General features: G+C 40.0%; 1 protein-coding gene across 1 annotated transcript; it reads left to right on the top strand.

The window, feature by feature from the left end:
• The first annotated feature begins 3,029 nt into the window (after positions 1-3,029).
• On the top strand, positions 3,030-17,027 carry nploc4 (NPL4 homolog, ubiquitin recognition factor). The gene is made up of 17 exons (XM_042398304.1): positions 3,030-3,234; positions 4,712-4,792; positions 6,650-6,759; positions 7,543-7,779; positions 7,877-7,925; positions 8,049-8,143; positions 8,227-8,350; positions 8,433-8,612; positions 8,780-8,866; positions 10,552-10,623; positions 10,717-10,843; positions 12,737-12,897; positions 13,131-13,202; positions 13,313-13,405; positions 14,632-14,748; positions 15,078-15,180; positions 16,231-17,027. The coding sequence occupies exons 1-17, from the start codon at positions 3,220-3,222 to the stop codon at positions 16,389-16,391; spliced, it is 1,884 nt and encodes a 627-aa protein (XP_042254238.1). The 5' UTR covers positions 3,030-3,219; the 3' UTR covers positions 16,392-17,027.
• The last annotated feature ends 1,203 nt before the right edge of the window (positions 17,028-18,230 follow it).

Raw genomic sequence — 18,230 nt, 5'->3', positions numbered from 1 at the left:
TTTCTTACTCAAGTAGTTATTTTGAATATGTCTTATAAAGAAACAATACTTGTACTTGAGGATGGTATTTAAGGACTCTGCCCAGCTCCACCCTGAGAACAGTTCATGATCCTGAACACAAACTGTTAACAGAGATCTGATCTGAAGACAAACACAAACACCTTTTACATTAAATTATCAGAGTGATCAGAGATGATCAGGGAAGACTTTACCATTAGGCAAGGTACGCCACTTCCAGTCGCTATAGATTATTATGATTTAGATATGATATAAAACATAAAATTATGTTAATATTCTAACTCATTATACCCCAAAATTACTTGCAAAAGGATCCCCCAAGCACATTAAAAAAAAAAAAAACATTGTCGATGCTCACTAAAGATTAATGGACTATTACATCACTGGAGGAGCAGCTGAGACTGTTGCACAATAACATGTTGCTGAGGATGCAGAAACTCCTTTAGGTAACGTGCAATTCAGCGCATTGAGACAGAGCTATGCCTTTCAAAGGAAAAACTAAAGGGGAAAAGTCATGCAATCATTGAAAGTGATCTGCTTTTCTGTTGTTCCCCCGAAACAACTAGCTGGACCACAGTTTCTAATGTTTTCCTGTTCCATCGATTCACTTGGTAGATGATGGGAGCACCGACCCTCTTTCCCCCAAACCCCCATGACAACAGTTAAAGAGAATGACGATAATATAAGAAAAATCTGCGTTCAGAGAAAAAAGAGAGTCAACTAGTGGCTTATAAAAAAATAAAACTGCTTTCAGGAGAGAGGAAGACAATGTGCAGGGGCTCAGTGATGGAGGAAGTATTCAGACTACAATATAGAAATACTCCATTACAAGTCAAAGTCCTGCATTTAAAGTTTTACTTTGTTATAATATGTTACATGTCACATATATTATTATTACAGATGCATTACCTTATAAACAATTTTGACTACCCCATATAGGCCAAATACTGGATAATTTAATCTATAATGATGCATCCTATTTTATCAGTTCATATATTTTGTATCAAAACTCTTAATCTGCAAATGTAATGGAGGATATAAAGTAGTATAAGGAATATAATATTCAAGTAGCTTCAAGTACAATTAGCCTACCTCTCTTGAGTAAATGAACTGAGTTACTTTTCACTGGCTGGTTCAGTGAGCAGTTCATGTCAGAGAAGCAGAGGAAAAATCTGGTAAATGATTGCAGTTATAGGAATGATAGAAAACCTCAGCCTATTTAGTACCATCTGTTGAAAACTAACCAAGTACATTTACTGAAGTATTATGCTTACAGTTATGAGGTACATGTACATTAATTTAATATTTCAGTTTTATGCAACTTTAGTCAGTTCCTTCTATTTCAGAGGGAAACACTACTTGTCATTCTACTACATTTATCTGACAGCTTGTTACTGGTTACTTTAGAGATGAAGATTTTACACACCAAAATATATGAACATACTCGTATCTAAGTACATTTTTAAATACAGGACTTTTACTTTAACAGACTATGTTTAGTGTGGTATTAATAGTTTAAGTTTTAAGTACTTCATCTACCACCACCAATACCAACATTCTCAATTAGACAAAGAATGAAAATAAGGCACAAAGGAGGCCCCATGACTGAGTTTGTCTAGGGCCCCCAAATCACTAAATTTGCCCTTGGAGACAAAACAATAAAACAGTGAAAAGTGTCAGTTACCTGTACTGTACACAGAGAAAATGATCCTTGTCACGATGGCGAGAAAAAGTAACAGTAAACTTTAACCAGGAAATATACAGAGGAGATTAACTTCTTGAAATATAGATCCTGTAAAAAGCAGAACTTGTGTTTGCATTGTTAGGCAACAGCAGACTACAAAGGAAGGAGTAAGGAGTTTTAAAATACTAACAAAGAGACTGTGTTTTGTGTGTTACAGTGTAACTACACCAGTGATGGTAGGTACTTATATCCTTACTTGAGTAAAAGTACCAATACAGCAATGTAAAAATACTCTTGGTCCCTTAGTCCCAACAAATCCTCCAATCAAGGGATCTGGCCCCTCCAAGTACTGTACTTATGGGGCCTCCTTTGTACCTTATTTTCATCCTACAGTACTTGAGTAAATGTACTTACTTACTTTCCATCACTGACCTACACACTAAACTGTTTTTTTACACTGTACACATAATCACATAGGTCGATTGGCATATGATGGTGATTTTTCCAACAATACACATATACATTATACAAAGGCAAGACTCAGGTGTATTTCATATATCAGCTGCAGCACCAAGCATAGATATCAGAACACTGCTAACTGTAGCCTCAGTTTGTGCCTCTCACACAGAGCTGCTGGTAGCGTTAATGAGCCTGATAAGAGATGGCAGCAAGGCAATGTCCTGCTGCTCAGAGAACCGTGGTTATGCAAATAACCCAAAGATTTATTTCTTTTCTGTGGCAGTAAACAAAACACATGGGCCTGCCAATAACTAACTGTGCTATATCCAGAGCTTAACAAGATATTCAGAGCTAACATTAAAGGACAGGTTAACAATTTCTCACGTGTGTCTTAAAACAACAGTAAGGTGTCCATATGAACAGTGAGAGAGGTTTTCCTCGCTGTAGTCATTCCTCCTGTTCATACTGGCCATTAAAAGATCCCCTTCAAATGTGCTTTCAATGTGAGTGATGGGGGCCAAAATCAACAATTGATCCACATAGTCACTTTGTGCAAAAATGCATTTAAATGTCTTTCTGCCACCTTTATATTATGAGGAGTATAAACAGGAGGAATGATTACTATAAGAATGTTCATTTGAGCTCCTGACTGTTGTTTTAAAAGATGAAAAAATGTGAACCTGCCCTTTATGTAGGTCTTAAATGCAGGAATTTTACTCGTAATGGAATATTTTTACATTGTCATATTGCTACTTTTACTTAAGTAAACGATGTGAGAACTTCTTCCACCGCTGTAGAACCAGACTGTACCACTGTAATTAAAATCAGAACGGTGGAACGCGCTTCCAGTTGAAACACAGCTTGTTTCAGCCGGGGTCGCTTCGTTGTGGGACCGGTGGGAGGCGATCGGGCACTAATGTCTGCTACACCCGGTGTTTGAGTTGTGTGGGATGGAGTTTCGCTGACAAACAGACAGTAAACGCTACGTGAACTTTGTTTTTACCGAGTCTGTCTAATAACACGGCTGTACATCTACCGGGAGCGCTCACCTGAGCAATATGGCGGATAATATTGTGAGTATAACGGCTGGTTGTGTTGACGCTAACGGCAGCTAGCCTCTTAGCCGAAGTCCGGAGTGATGAGGCAGCAGAATTAGCCTGGAAGCTAACGTTAGCCGGGGCCTGCTCAGCTAACCGGCTCTTCTAAGCTGACGACATCCGAGTAAAAAGAGGCATTGCTGGCTAACAGGAGAACTAAATTCAGGAATAAAGATGTCTTGAATACTCCTTTTTCTCATCTCAGTAGCTAAACGTGAGCTAGTATACGCACGGTGGATGTGAAGGATGACAACATGTTGTTGATTCACTAAAAGTGACATTGTTTTGCTGGCTCTGAATAACCCCATTACTGAGCTTTATTTCTAGTTAGTTCACCGTCTAAATCTAAATGTCGTAAAGTCACATGAATGAATTTTAAGGAGAGATAACGTTTACATGACTGTTTTGCACTGTCATCGCTGTCATAATGTCCTGACACCGACACAGAGGGGGAGTAGCTTCTGTGTTTTGACTGACAGGCAGTGGTTTACTTAAGTAAAAGTGCCAATACACAATTGTAAAAATACTTTATTACAAGTAAAAGTCCTGCACGCAAAATCCTACCACAGTAAAAGTACATAAGTATTATGAGCTTGATGTAGTGAAAGTATTGCAGTAAAAGTAGTGGTTTGGTCCCTCTGACTGATATATTATTATATATGACATCATTAGATTATTAATACTGAAGCATCAGTCTTAGAGCAGCATGTTACTGTTGTAGCTGCTGGAGGTGGAGCTAGTTTCAACTACTTTATATACAGTTACCTAGTTTAGTCCACCGGTTCCCAACCTAGGGGTAGGGCCCCTCCAAAGGGTCAGCAGATAAATCTGAGGGGTCGTGAGATGATTAATGGGAGAGGAAAGAAGAAAAAACAAAGTTCTGATTCACAAATCTGTTTTCAGTTTTTGGAAGTTTTCTCTAATCTTTGATTTTTAGTGAAATATTGGATCATTTGAACATTTATTGAAATGAAAGCATGTGAGTTTAGAAGGAAAAATCACTATTTGGTGGAGCCGTTAACAACTCATAGACATGTGAAATGTGACCCCGACTACACACTGCTTTTTGTAAGATGTCAAAAGCCATAAAGGTTGGAAACCACTGGTTTCATCTTTAACAATGTGTTGTATTTTAAAAGCTTGTTATATTATCCATTGTGTCTTCATCTGAAAAGTAACTAAAGCTGTTAAGTAAATGTAGTGGAATAGAAAGTATAAAGTAGCATCAAATGGAAATAATCAAGTAAAGTACAAGAACCTCAAAACTGTCCTTAAGTACAGTACTTGAGTAAATGTACTTTGTTACTTTCCACGACTGCTGACAGGTGCTGTACTGCACTATATTAGGCCCGTGTTATTTTTGTTTGTATGTAGCTAACAATAGAGCTGTTTGAAGTGGTAACTTTGACTCTGATAACTGAATGCATTTTTTTTTGTTGTTGTCTTTTTTTAGATCATCAGGGTACAGTCCCCAGATGGAATGAAGAAAATTCCTTCCACCAAGAGGGAGACTGCTGCTGCTTTTTTGAAGAAGGTACAAAGTGTAAAACATAACATCTTTGAAGTCAAATAGGTCATATCAAATTCTCACGTGTGTATTTGACAACAGAGGTCATCATACTGTTGTTTGTCATTCTAGCCTCTTCAAACCTTGAATTCTTTGGTTAATTTCCGCAAAACACACATATCTGTTATTACTATACCTCCACTGCAGCTCAACAGGCTGAAGACTCATATTAGCTTCACATCAACTTTTAAATGCATTTTTGCACAAAATGACTGCGTGGACACACTGTTGATTTTGGCCTCCATCACTTACATTGAAAGCATGTTTTAAGGGGATCATTTAACAGCCTGTATGAACAGGAGGAATGATTACAGCGAGGAAAACCTCTTTCACTGTTCATATGGACACCTGACTGTTATTTTAAGACACATTGGAAAAAATTGTGGATCTATTCTTCAATGTGTCTACAGCAGTACAAGCACTGAGGTGTACATTGTTGTCATAAAGAACAGTTGTGTTTCCCTGGGTTTTGCTTATGCCTGCTCAGTGTTCATTTATGTATGAAGCTGTGCAAAGCAGGTCAGTCCTGCAGTGCTCTGCTGGTTTCCTATATTGACATGTGGCTTTCCGGGGGGAATGTGTGTTAAGGCAGTGTAGTAGATGCATTACTTTGTACCCTGGTCATCACTGCTTGACAGGTTATGGTTTACAGCCCAGGTGTCATAGTTTTGTTCTCTGTTCACACCTAAGCACATAAAAAATAATAATTACAAATGCATTTGAATCACGGGATTTGAAAGACTAAAATAGAACCGTGTTCCAGCAGGCCGGTCACAGACAGAGGAGCATTGCAGCAGAACCTCATTAAAAATTCATGTATCTGTGTAGAGGCAGGATGATGTAGCCTGGAGATCAATGGAAGGAGTAGTGTTCATTCTCGACTGATGTGCAGCCAGCGATGGGTGGAATAGAAAACCACGGGTGAGAGGCAGACCGGGCAGAGACTGAGGTCTGAGCACTGCGGGTTATATTTCTGCAGCCGAGGCAGAATAAAAAGAGCTCAAAGTGATGTTCTGTCTCATACAGCTGACAGTGAAACAGTTTCACCCGACGTGCATCGATTATATCTTACACTGTGTTCTTTTTGTGCGGCTTGAACAAAAAAAATAATAATGATTTTATGCTCAAAGAACTCAATGCTCGACTGTTCTCCGCTTAGTTTTGCCAACACTGACCTTAAAGATGAATAAATAACACACACTGTGCTAACTGTGATGCTGGCTTTACCTTGAAATATGCTACAAAGTCACCAGTAGATGGTTTATGATGGTCTGCTGGTTTACATGTCTTTATGTCTATTTATTCAGATTTAATGCCGAGATAATCGTCCTCTTCTTATGTCAACAGTACAGCTCAGAAGTACATTAAGCTCTTATTTACAGCTCAAGTGATGGGGCAAAATATAGCACCGGGCTCATTCTCTGCTTGATAAGTGCTGTGGTGATAAAAAGTGCCATGGGATACTCTTTCCAACCACCTCAGCGCCCTTAATAGCTTATTTTGGCTCACTCAACCCACAACGACCTCATGAGGTGTTCCTGCAAGCTCAGATTCTCTCGTGCCAAGAGGCTCTTTGCTAATCTGCTTTGACTGAGTGATCGGGATCTTTTAAAGATTGGGACACCTTCTACACGCACCTTTTTCATTGGCACACGTTGATTCTGAAGACATTTATACTCAGTGATAAGCTCAGACTGTGTATTTTGACCCTCTCCACATCAAATCCGTTTCGTGGATATGTTGATTTTTAGACAGTATGCTGATAAATTGTCAGAGCCTTTTTCAGCTCCTCTAATCAGCACATTACATATGTGTCTCTCACAGGTGGCCAAAGAGTTTGGATTCAATTCCAATGGGTTTTCTATTTACCTGAACCGCAACAAGACCGGGGAGATCCTTTCTCAGAACAAAACCCTCAGCCTGCTTAAGATCAAGTGAGTAATAGCAAACCGTGTTGATCATACACGTGAAACATACACTAAGTAGTGTTTTCTTCTGTTTTTGTTTTTAATCAAGCCAAATTTACATCACATGTGGCTGCTAGAAGATGAATCTTACACATTTTGCTAATACATCATCTCTAGTTATCAGTCGTATCTCCTCAAAACAACACCTGTGATATTCAAATATTCCATCAGACAAAAAGTAATACTCAAACATAGAAGCTAACACTCATAAACACACTTTGATTTGGCAATGTTCATAGTAAAATCATGTGTGACAGCTATGTAATATTTTTTACAAACAAATGGTACATTTACATGCACATTTCCTCAGGTAGATTTCTCTGCCATGTAAAAGCGTAACTGGGTTTCTGATCAGTTTTTTACAAGTGCGCATGTGCACAACAAATGACTGCAGACAGAGAAAGCACAGCGGAGCAGCTGGACGAAAGGAGGGATCATCACACAGAACGATGCATCCTTGTATTTAAAATAATTTAATAAACACCACTGAACATCTGATTGTTAAATTCAGACACTTTCATGCCGTCTGTCACTAATACATTCAAAGTCAGAGAGACACGCTCACTGCAGATCAGTAGGTTACTGATCTGCTGCCTATGTCTGGCCATTTATGGTAACCAGGTTACAGTGGGTTGCCTTAGTAACCAGGTAACCTTGTTTTCTTGCCACCTGCTTTATTTATCAGCTCCATTCTTTGAAAAACTACTGTGAAGCTTTAATCATCTCATTTCTGTTTGGGTTTTCTCGCAGGCATGGCGACATGCTCTATCTGTTCCCTTCAGGATCCTCAACCTCCTCCGGGGAGGTTATGGACACGGCTACCCCGCACTCATCTTCATCACTACCATCCATCTCATCCTCTTCATCCTCCTCATCGTCCTCCATGATCCCTCGGTCCTTCTCAGCACCCCAGGTCCAAGAGGATGAGATCGATCAGTATCTGACCAAGCAAGACGGCAAGATCTACAGGAACAAAGATCCACAGCTGTGAGAAAGACTCACACATGTTGTTTTTACACCAACGATTAAAAACAGAGATGAAGATAACAGATAAGATACCTAAATGGTCCTTTTATTGTTACAGATGTCGCCATGGTTCCCTCGGCAAATGTGTGCACTGTGTACCGTTAGAGGTAAGAGAATCCGTTCTTGGTTTTAGCTTCTTAAACCTGAAAGGCTGCAATAATAGCACCTCTACTATACGACAGATTTAGCCTGATTTTACTAATTGAAGCTCTGGATTCTTTCATTTCCAGCCTTTTGACGAAGACTACCTGAATCACCTCGACCCACCGGTCAAGCACATGTCATTCCACGCATACATTCGAAAGCTGACCGGGGGAGCTGATAAGTGAGAATCTCCACCAACAGTTGTTTTTAATCTCTACACACGATCTGTCTGTCAGATTCTAACGCCGCTTTCACCTCCTGCAGAGGGAAGTTCGCAGCTCTGGAGAACATTAGCTGTAAGATCAAGTCGGGCTGTGAAGGCCACCCTCCCTGGCCAGAGGGGATCTGCACCAAATGCCAGCCCAGCGCCATCACACTAAACAGACAGGTATGTTCTCAGTCCGATGTGTTTTCGCCAGATCTGAAGACACGCATGAATTAAATTTTCTCTTTTCTTCTTCTTCTCCCAGAAATACAGACACGTGGACAACATCATGTTTGAGAACCATACCATTGCTGACCGCTTCCTGGACTTCTGGAGGAAGACGGGCAGTCAGAGGATGGGCTACTTGTACGGCAGGTACACCGAGCACAAAGACATCCCTCTGGGAATCAGAGCCGAGGTGGCCGCAATCTACGAACCCCCACAGGTGAGAGACTGCTTCTTAATATGTCGCCATGTACTTCAACTCTTCAAGTCTTTTTCTTGGTATGTTTAGAGTCCTGTAATCGTCCTTCCATCCATGAGTGAAAGTGCTCATTAACCTTGTGCTAATTCTTTTAGTTTTCATTTAATATTGTCACTACTGTGTTTCAGAATGCCTCTCAGAACAGCCTGGAAATGTTGGATGATCCCAAGGCTGCAGCTGTGGATGAAATTGCTGCCAAACTGGGCCTGCGCAAGGTTGGCCTTCTTTTCTCCCAGCTGCTCTGTTTGACAGTCATATGACACACTAATTGTATACAGTGTATACTTATCTTCATAGTATTTCCCCTTGAAAACTAGATGGTGCATCTCAAGTGGTTTATCCTCAGCTTAAAGGATGGGTTCACAATTTCTCAAGTCTCTTAAACCAACAGTCAGAAGCCCAAATAAATATCGAAATTAGTTTTTTCTTGCTGTAATCATTCCTCCTGTTCATACTGACCATTAGAAGATCCCTTTATAATGCATTTACAATGGAAGTGATGGGGGACAAAATCCACAGTCCTCCTTCTGTGCAAAAATGTATTTAAAAGTTTATCTGAAGCTAATATGAAGCTTCAGCGTCCAAATGAGTCAAATCACGTAGATATCTTTCAATGTTACAGTCTTTTTAGTGCCAAAGTCCCTCTTTTTGTTACTATACTTCCACCACAGCTCAACAGGAAAACAATTTGATGCTAAAAAGACTGTAAATGTGTCAGATCTCCTCTTGATTTGACTAACTCAAACTGCTGAAGCCTCATATAAGCTTCACATCAACTTTTAAATGACTGTGTGGACACATTGTGGATTTTGTCCCCCGATCGCTTACATTGAAAGCACATTTGAAGGGGATCTTTTAATAGCCAGTATGAATAGGAAATGGTGCTATATTTACTCTGTGTGAAGGCAATCAAACTGCGACTTCAGAATGTCAGTTCACCAGTTTAACCTAACAAAAAGACAGACAGGAAAATGTTTCCTTTTTATCAATTTTTGAGCTTCTCCTGGAGCAGTTTAACCACCATCCACTATTAGCTTTATTTTTTTCCAGATGTGAGCAGCTCCTCTATTTCCTTTGTGCATTGCTTTATGGGATTTGACACTTTTCCAGTATGAACACACCACAGACTCAAAACCTGCTTAGAATCAGTGTGTTGTCTGGATTTAAGACACAGCTTGTGTTTCCTAGTGTCCTTGATAAAGTTGTTTCTTACCTTATTTTGTTTCACACTCATTCCTCTTCAGCTGTGTGACAGAAATGTAAACCCAAGGCTTAACTCAGATTCATATTTTTCCATCAGTGTGTTCTAAACATTGAAGGCTTTGGCACAGGAATTGATGTGTAAGATAAGATAAAACGTTATTGATGCCCAGAGGGGAAATATACATGTTACAGCGAGGCAGAAAACAGATGAGAACTAAGTGTAATAAATACAAAAAAAGAAGTCAATCTATATACATTATATACATTATAAACTTTACAATACTTAAGCTATATACTGTATATGACCTGACTTGTGCATCGTAAAAAAAGTTGTGTAAACATCTGCAGAAGTAATGGTGCAGGCTGCAGTGATTCTGTCTTTAAGTTCCAGTGTACTACAGTCAGACCAGCTGTATTTCTACATATTATACATGAGCATTTATTTGCAAAACCACAGCTTCACATTAGTGGGTTGAACATGCTACATGGCTAATGGAAAGCTATGCTATAAATCAGATATATTACAGAGCATATTCATCAAAAAGGACAAAGACCTTTTTGTTTTTATGCAGGTTGATTTCTTCTGTGTGTGAACAGCATTTATATTTCCTGTCTTTGGTGCAGTTCCTCTGCACTGTTTTAGATGTTTGTGACATGTGGATTAAGGTGATCAGTTTTCCTGTCCTCCGCTGTGCAGGTGGGCTGGATCTTCACTGACCTGCTCTCCGAGGACATGAGGAGAGGCACCGTGCGCTACACGAGAAACAATGTGAGGATGCAGCCGCCTCAAACACGATCTGTTCGGACTAATATATACCTCTTTCCCACCTGATGTTTTATCATCGTCTTTCCTTCTGTACAGGACTCGCACTACCTGAGTGCAGAGGAGTGCATCACAGCAGGATACTTCCAGAATCAACACTCAAACCCCTGCAGACTCTCTCGAGACGGCCAGTTTGGGTCCAAATTTGTGACCGTGGTGGCGACAGGTATGTTTGACAGAAAATAATCTCTGTAACTATTCCTCTGGCCTCAGGGTGAAACTAAAAATGATTACTCATACAGTATAGGGTGTGACATGTGGTACTAGTTAATGCTTGTTAATATTTAACAGAAATAATTTATTACTTTTTTAATATATATTTTTTAATTTCCTGCACTGAAGCCTTACATTTGATAGTGACTGAAATTATAACATGATGTGAAGCGAAAGAGGTGTCAACAGTCCACAACCCAAAGTTATTCAGTTTAATATAATAGAAGAAATACAAAACTCACATTTGAGAAGCTGAAATCAGAGTTTGGTCATTTTGATATTGTTTGATATTGAAATTGAATAATCTCTAATGAAAATATTTGACGATTACTTTTCTGTCGATTGTTTTATCGACTAACCGCTGCAGCTCCAGTGCATTTTCCATTCCCACATTTTTTTTACTCTCACAGATGACTCTTAGTATAGTAAATTAAGATTTGATCACCTGTCAAAAACAACCATTTATCATGAAAAGTTAAATCTTCCTCTACTTTGTTTTAACTTTAAGTCACATGATATTGAGCAACTTCACCATTTATTGACCACCTAGTTGCAGATACAATAATGTTTCTTTTTATTATACTCAAGCTTTTGACTTGTCTGTCTTTGTTTTTGTTTTATTCTTAAGTATCGACATGGTTCACTTGGTAGTTTTGAAGCTGGTGGAGCAGTTTAATCCAGGACAGACGCTCTTTGTTTGGCCTGTGGGATCCAACTGTTTACACTTTCCTTCATTACAAACTTCCCCATATACTTGTCCCCCCCCCCCCCCCCCCCCAAAAAAAGCATAAAACATAGCAGTCATTTGCATCGATGAGTAACTGGCAGCCAAAACTGGCATCAAGGGTAAACATCTAATGCCAGTCAGGGGAAAGTCCATCTGTTTTTACTCTCCCTCTTGTAAAGCCGCAGTCTGTTGGCAGATGAGTTTCATATGTAGAGCTGAAGAGGCTTTAGATAGACACTGAACACACCACACTGACACAGTTTAATAATGTTATAATAATCCTATATAGAATTAACCATATTTATTGTATTTGAATATAAAACAGGTCCTATACTTACTCAAGAGAGACCTGAGAACAAGCACACAACCAGCAAACAGAAACAACAAAACTTAAGGCCAGACAATCAACAATGAGTTCATAAAAACTGTTACAGGAGTCATGAAAACATCAGATAATAAAGTTCTTAAATCTGTAAAGGATATGAAAGACTCTAGTTTGAAGGCAGTTTGCAATTCATTCCATTTAAAAGAGTTCCTGAAACCAGTTGTGCCGAGATCAGCGCCTAAAGATATTTTTTTAATGCCCTAAATACGCTATACATCGGTAGTGTAACTCCGTTGAGGAATAGGGCAGTGCTTAGTATGTTTGTGTAGCGAGTGGGAAAGAGCGGCAGGAAAGTGACTGTGGATGCGAGCGGAGCAGAGGAAAAAGTTAGCGGTAAGTTCTCAGTCTGGCGGTAAATGTACAGTTCAGACTACAGTGTAACAGTTAATAAATGCTAAAAAGTCAAGTCTGTTGTTTCCTCAAGTGCTGGAGAAGTGAATGGGGTTAGCTCCAAAGTTAGCAACAATAGGTTAGCATAACCTGAAGAGGCAAAACGGAGAAATGTGAGTTCACTGTGCACTCTGTCCCGTTACCCCACCCCCAACCTACCCGCGACTAATCGATTAGTTGAAGATTATGTACGATTTCAGTCGACCAAGATTTTCTTTGGTTGACTACAGCCCTATTAATTCAAACAGGTTTAACGTAACTCTACTCAACAGCTAGAATTCACTCAGATGTAAAGTATCTGATGACTGAGATTATTATCTGTCTGTCTCCGTCTCTGTGCGCAGGTGGTCCAGATAACCAGGTGCACTTTGAGGGATACCAGGTGTCCAATCAGTGCATGGCTCTGGTGAGAGACGAGTGCCTACTGCCCTGCAAAGACGCTCCCGAGCTGGGCTACGTTAAAGAGTCCAGCCCCGAGCAGTACGTACCAGACGTCTTCTTCAAGGTGAGACTTCATACATGTAACGGCAACCTATGTTAACATGTAACTGTGCTTAATATATAATAGTATGTGGTTTATGTGTTTGACAGAGCATCACACAGATGATTAAATATGGTTTCTGAGCTGATTAATGACATCCAGATTCTTTCTTTGCTATTGCAGCCTGATATTATGAGTCAGTTCTTCCACATGTTGGTGACCTCACTCTTTTTTTCTTTCTTCTTTCCATCCAACAGGACAAAGACAAATTTGGAAATGACGTCACATTTCTAGCCAGGCCTCTTCCTGTGGAGTACCTTATTATAGATGTGAGTACGATGTGTTAGCAGATGTGTGTGTTTTTGTTGTCGTTTGTTTTACGCAGCATCTTTTCTTATGAATACGATGTGCTGACACCTGCCTTGTTTTTCCTCTACAGATAACCACCACTTTTCCAAAGGACCCTCAGTACACCTTCTGCTCCACACAACGCTTCCCCATCGAGAATCGTGATATCCTTGGAGAGACACAAGTGAGTCATTTTGAGATAAACTCCTGTTTATCTAAACCGACTCACCTCTAATTCAACATGTGTCAATGAAGAGATGAAACAATGACATGAAAGAAACAATGAGATGAAAGAGTGTCGTCATGAAGTAATACGTGGTTTTGTTGAATGGTTTAGTGAAGAAAGACACATTTTGGGAAATATGCCTCCTTGTCGTCAGATGAGAAGATCAATGTGTCCGGCACAGAGAGAAACCATGTTTAGCCTAAATTAGCACAAAGACTGGCTGCTTGGAAAAATAATTGGCATAATTAAGTAAAAAGTAAAAGCTCCAGGCCTACAAACAAATCCAAAGTTATCTTATTTATATGCTGCTTGGTGTTTAGTTCAAACATGGAAATAGAAAGCAGAACTTGGGTCAGTGACAGGCTTCCTAGCTAACACAGTACAGCATGTAAATAACAGTTTTTGAGTTGTGGAAATGTGCTTTTCCCACTTTGGATACTTGGCCAACAGTAGAGTTTAACGGATTAGTCGATCGACACAAAATAGTGTACATCTGCAACTATTTTGATAGTTGAACAATCATTTAATCATTTTTTAAGGAAAAATGCCAAACATTTTCTGGTTCCAGCTTGTCAAATGTGAAGATTTGCTGCTTTTTTCTTTGTCATATATGACAGTAAATTGAATATCTTAATGTTTGGACAAACAAACAAATTGAAGATATCACAGTGGATGTAACGGATCTAAGAAACTTCTCTATTTTTTTAAACATTTCATAGACTAATATCAGATTAATCGATAATGAGAATAATCATCAGTTGTAGCTGTAGCCTGGAGTAACACATCCTGAGTCTTTGTACTGGATGCGTTAGATGAAATATCTTATTTTTAGTCACAACATCTCAAGGTGCAGTGTCTGTGGAGACACTCTTCACAGTCTGACAGATTGTTGTGTCTGAAATTCACAGTTTCAGTTCCGAATAATCATCTAATGTCTTTGACAACTGAGATCCACTGAGTTCTGTAATTATCAAGCATGTTTGCAGCAACAAAAGCTCATATTAAGACTAACTGATATAATTAAAGTGGTGGGAGCTGCTGTCGTTTTGCCTTTTGTCTCTTTCTGTATTTCTCTCTGACACGACGGGTCACAAGTTGAGAAAACTAGAGTCCCCTAACGAAGTCGTAACCTCCAGAGGTCAGAGGACGTTATACATCGTTATTTATTTCACGTGTGTCTGCAGGATTTCCACAGTTTAGCGACATACCTGTCCCAGTGCACCTCCACGGCATTCCTGGACGTCGTGTCGGACTTCCATCTGCTCCTCTTCCTCGTCACCAATGAAGTCATGCCTCTGAGCGTAAGTCTTTACCTCCGAGCCCTTTTTTTTTTTTTTTTCTTTTTCTTACTCTGGTGTCTCATTTGTTTTCCATTTGTAATGCAAGGAAAAGGTTAGAATATGGCCACATTCCTGTCCAGGTCTGGAAGCCGTTACTGATGTGAGGATGTTTTCACTCAGCGACTCTTTCATGCCGAGTAGATTTTCAAACTGGCTCGTGGCCCCGTTTCATGACGACGTGTTTAGATAATAATGAACTGCTCGATCAGATGTGCAAGTCTTCTTCTCTGAAATCCAGATGTTCCAAACAAAAAGCAGGTGATGTGTTTTTGTGTTTGTATGTTTTGCAGGACAGCATCGGGCTGCTACTAGACGCAGTGAAGACTTCTAATGAGGATCTAGCACAGACCTGGAAGAAGTCAGAGCAGTGGGCTACAATCGAGCAGCTGTGCAGTAAGTCGCCGCTGATCAATGAGTCTCAGTTTTACCCGGCCTGATCTTAGCTCAGTTTGTGCACAGATGTATCTATTCTGTAGAAACAATTAGTTGATCAGATGATTGATCAACAGAAATTATTAAGCAAAAAATGTCAAATATTTGCTGGTTTCAGCTTCTCAAAAGTGAGGATTTGCTGCTGTTGCTCGGCGATAAATCAGATTAATTTGATCAATTCACAGTTTTGTTTTTACATAATCTGTGTAATTTCCACGTTGTGAGAATCAAGTTATTACAATGTGCACAAAAAGGTTATTTTCAGTCAGGTTGTTATGTAGGTGATAGCTGGCTACATTAAGATGTCATATACGGGAAGACTTTATGATGACAGTCCTGCAAGTTCTGCAGTACTTTTGTCACTTTTGCTCATCTAGTTTGCTCCAGTAGCCCTTAAACATGTTGATATTTAAATCATATTTAGTCTTTTAAAGTGTGTTTTAAAAAAAAAAAAAAAAAAAAGAATAAAAATGTTAATTAAATACAAGATTTAAAAAAAATAGATTTTATTTATTAGTTAAAGAAAACAAACAATTTGAAGCCGTTAATTTGGGTTCTGGGAACGTGATGAAAGAAAAAATCTCTGGTTCTTAAATTTTAAATATTTCTGGTTTCGTTATTCCTCTGTGACAGTAGCCTAAATATCTTTGGGTTGTGAACTGTTGGTTTACAAAACAAGACATTTGAGGACGTTATTTTGAGTTTTTGGTAAACTGTGATCAATATTTTTCACCATTTCCTGACATTTTATGAACCAAATAACTAATCGGCTAATCAAGAAAATAACTGACACATAAATCAATACTGAAAATAAGTTTTAGTTGCAGCTCTACATGTAAATAACAGTTTTGTAGTTGCTGAAATGTATTTTTTTCCACTTTACATAGAGCTTCGTTAGCATTTGTAACATTTTAAAGATCAAACAATGCATCAGTTAATTGAAAAAATAATCAGTAAAACAAATAATCATTAGTTTAAGTCCTAATATTCCATCCTCTCCTGTCCCTCCAGGTACGGTTGGCGGGCAGCCCTCCAGCTCTCTCGGTTACGGGGCGATGGGCGGCACCTCCGCCCCCGCCTCCTCCTCAGCCATGTGGTCTTGCGTCCACTGCACCTTCATGAACCAGCCTGGCACAGAGCACTGTGAAATGTGCAGCCTGCCCCGCAGTTAAACCCCCCGCCACCACCCCCTTTTACACCCATCCCGCTTCCACGCTCCACCGCTAGTCCCTAATCTGATCCGCCCCCGCCCAGCCCTCCTCTTAACTCGCCAATGACATCACTGCACCTGGACCAGCTGCAAGATTTGGATGCCCCTCCTCACCCCTCTTCCTCCCCTTTCCTCCCCCTCTTTTTTTTTCTGCCTCACTTCGAAGCCTCTTGTCCTTCCCATCTCGCAGGCTGCTGTGATGCGCAGAAGGATGCACTCGTTTACATCGAATCCAGTAAATAAAGTAAAACCAGACTGTGTTTCTTCTTTTTTTTTTTTTTTTTTTTTTGTATCCCTCCTCACAGTGGCTCCTGTGAGTGGCGGCGGCGGCGGCGGCAGGGAGGGGGTTACGTTTAGGTAAAGCACTTTTGGCTGAGGCCCCTTTTTCCCTCTCAACCCACCACATCACCCCCCAAAATAATCAACCCCCACCCGCCTCTTCACGGCTCAAATAAATCCTGCTGTGACTCAGGACAACAGCGACAAGACTCGAGTGTTTGGATGAATCTCTCACATCAGTGCCCCTCTCACTCTCACATGACATCTTCTGGAAATCTTGCTGTGTATAAATACATTTGAGGAATGATACTGTTTATTTAATTAAGCTTCTTTTTTTTTTTTTTTTATCTGATCGTAGCGATACCTTAAAATTTTGTTCAGTGTGGACTTTGCTCAGTCAGGTTTTTATAGGTCTCTTTGACAAGCCGCCCTTCTCCCTCCTCTCTCTCTCTCTCTCTCTTAAAGTACAATCATCGGTCCAATCCCAGACCTGAAAACGCTGAGAGCTCCACTTATAAGCAGACAGTTTATATTTTCAGTATTAAATTACTTTGAGAAAGAATTCGACGAGGCTAACGGCTACTCTCCTTTAACAACGTGCTGCTGGCGACGTTCCTTTAAAAATGTTTCCTAAACATCTTTTCGCTGCTTCGTTGGAATTGTAGCTTTCGGATTTTGGTGATTTGAACTTGAGCAGGCACAATATGTAGCTTATTCTATCAGCTGTATGTCCCCCACCCCACCCCACCCTCACCCTCCCGTCCCCCCCGCCCGCCCGAGGACACCGTCACTTATAATCATTGTCACTAAATCGCACTGTTTTAGTCGTGAGGTGCTTCTAGAAACAACTGGTGCTCACCACTTTTCCTCTTTGTCACTCCCTACCTGTGGTTCTTCTTCTTCTTTGGTTTCTTGCTGGCGCCGGTCCAGAGGAACCAGACCGTAACCAATGTTTTCTCTGCTGATGGGCCCCGGTGGGTTTTTTTTTTTTCTTCCATCACTCAGCCTTCAAAGACTTTGCTGCTCAGAGTGCAAAAAAAGGGGGGTCAAAGGTCACCGCAGGGAAAGAAAAAGACGCCTAACGTATCGCATGTCTCATCTGATGTCTGCGCTGTAAATCTGCAGGCAGCAGGACGACGATCAGTGGTTTTTTTGTTGTTTTTTTTTAAAAAAAGGAAATCAACAACCTTGAAGTGAGCATCGCGTTGTCTTGCTTTGATTTGTAGACTTTCAAGCAAAAAAAAACCCTGAGCTTCTTCCAGCAGGAGTTGATGATTTCTCCAGTTAGCAGTGGTGTTAAAAAAAAAAAATAAGAGTCTGAGCCTGAAAACAATGTGAAAAGCACTTAACTCTCCTTTAAAGCACTAAAAAAAAAAGGCAAACAGGCCACTTTTAAAGGGTCAGTTCACCCAAATTACCTAAAAAAAATTTTCCAGAAAAGTTGTATTTATCCATGATGGCAGTTTATCTGTCTCTTATCTTTCTGCCTCCGCCTCGGTCCGATGGACATGTGTGGAATTTA

The sequence above is a fragment of the Thunnus maccoyii genome, chromosome 20 (assembly GCF_910596095.1).
Source record: "Thunnus maccoyii chromosome 20, fThuMac1.1, whole genome shotgun sequence".
Lineage (NCBI taxonomy): Eukaryota > Metazoa > Chordata > Actinopteri > Scombriformes > Scombridae > Thunnus > Thunnus maccoyii.
This window is presented reverse-complemented; position numbering and strand designations above follow the sequence as displayed.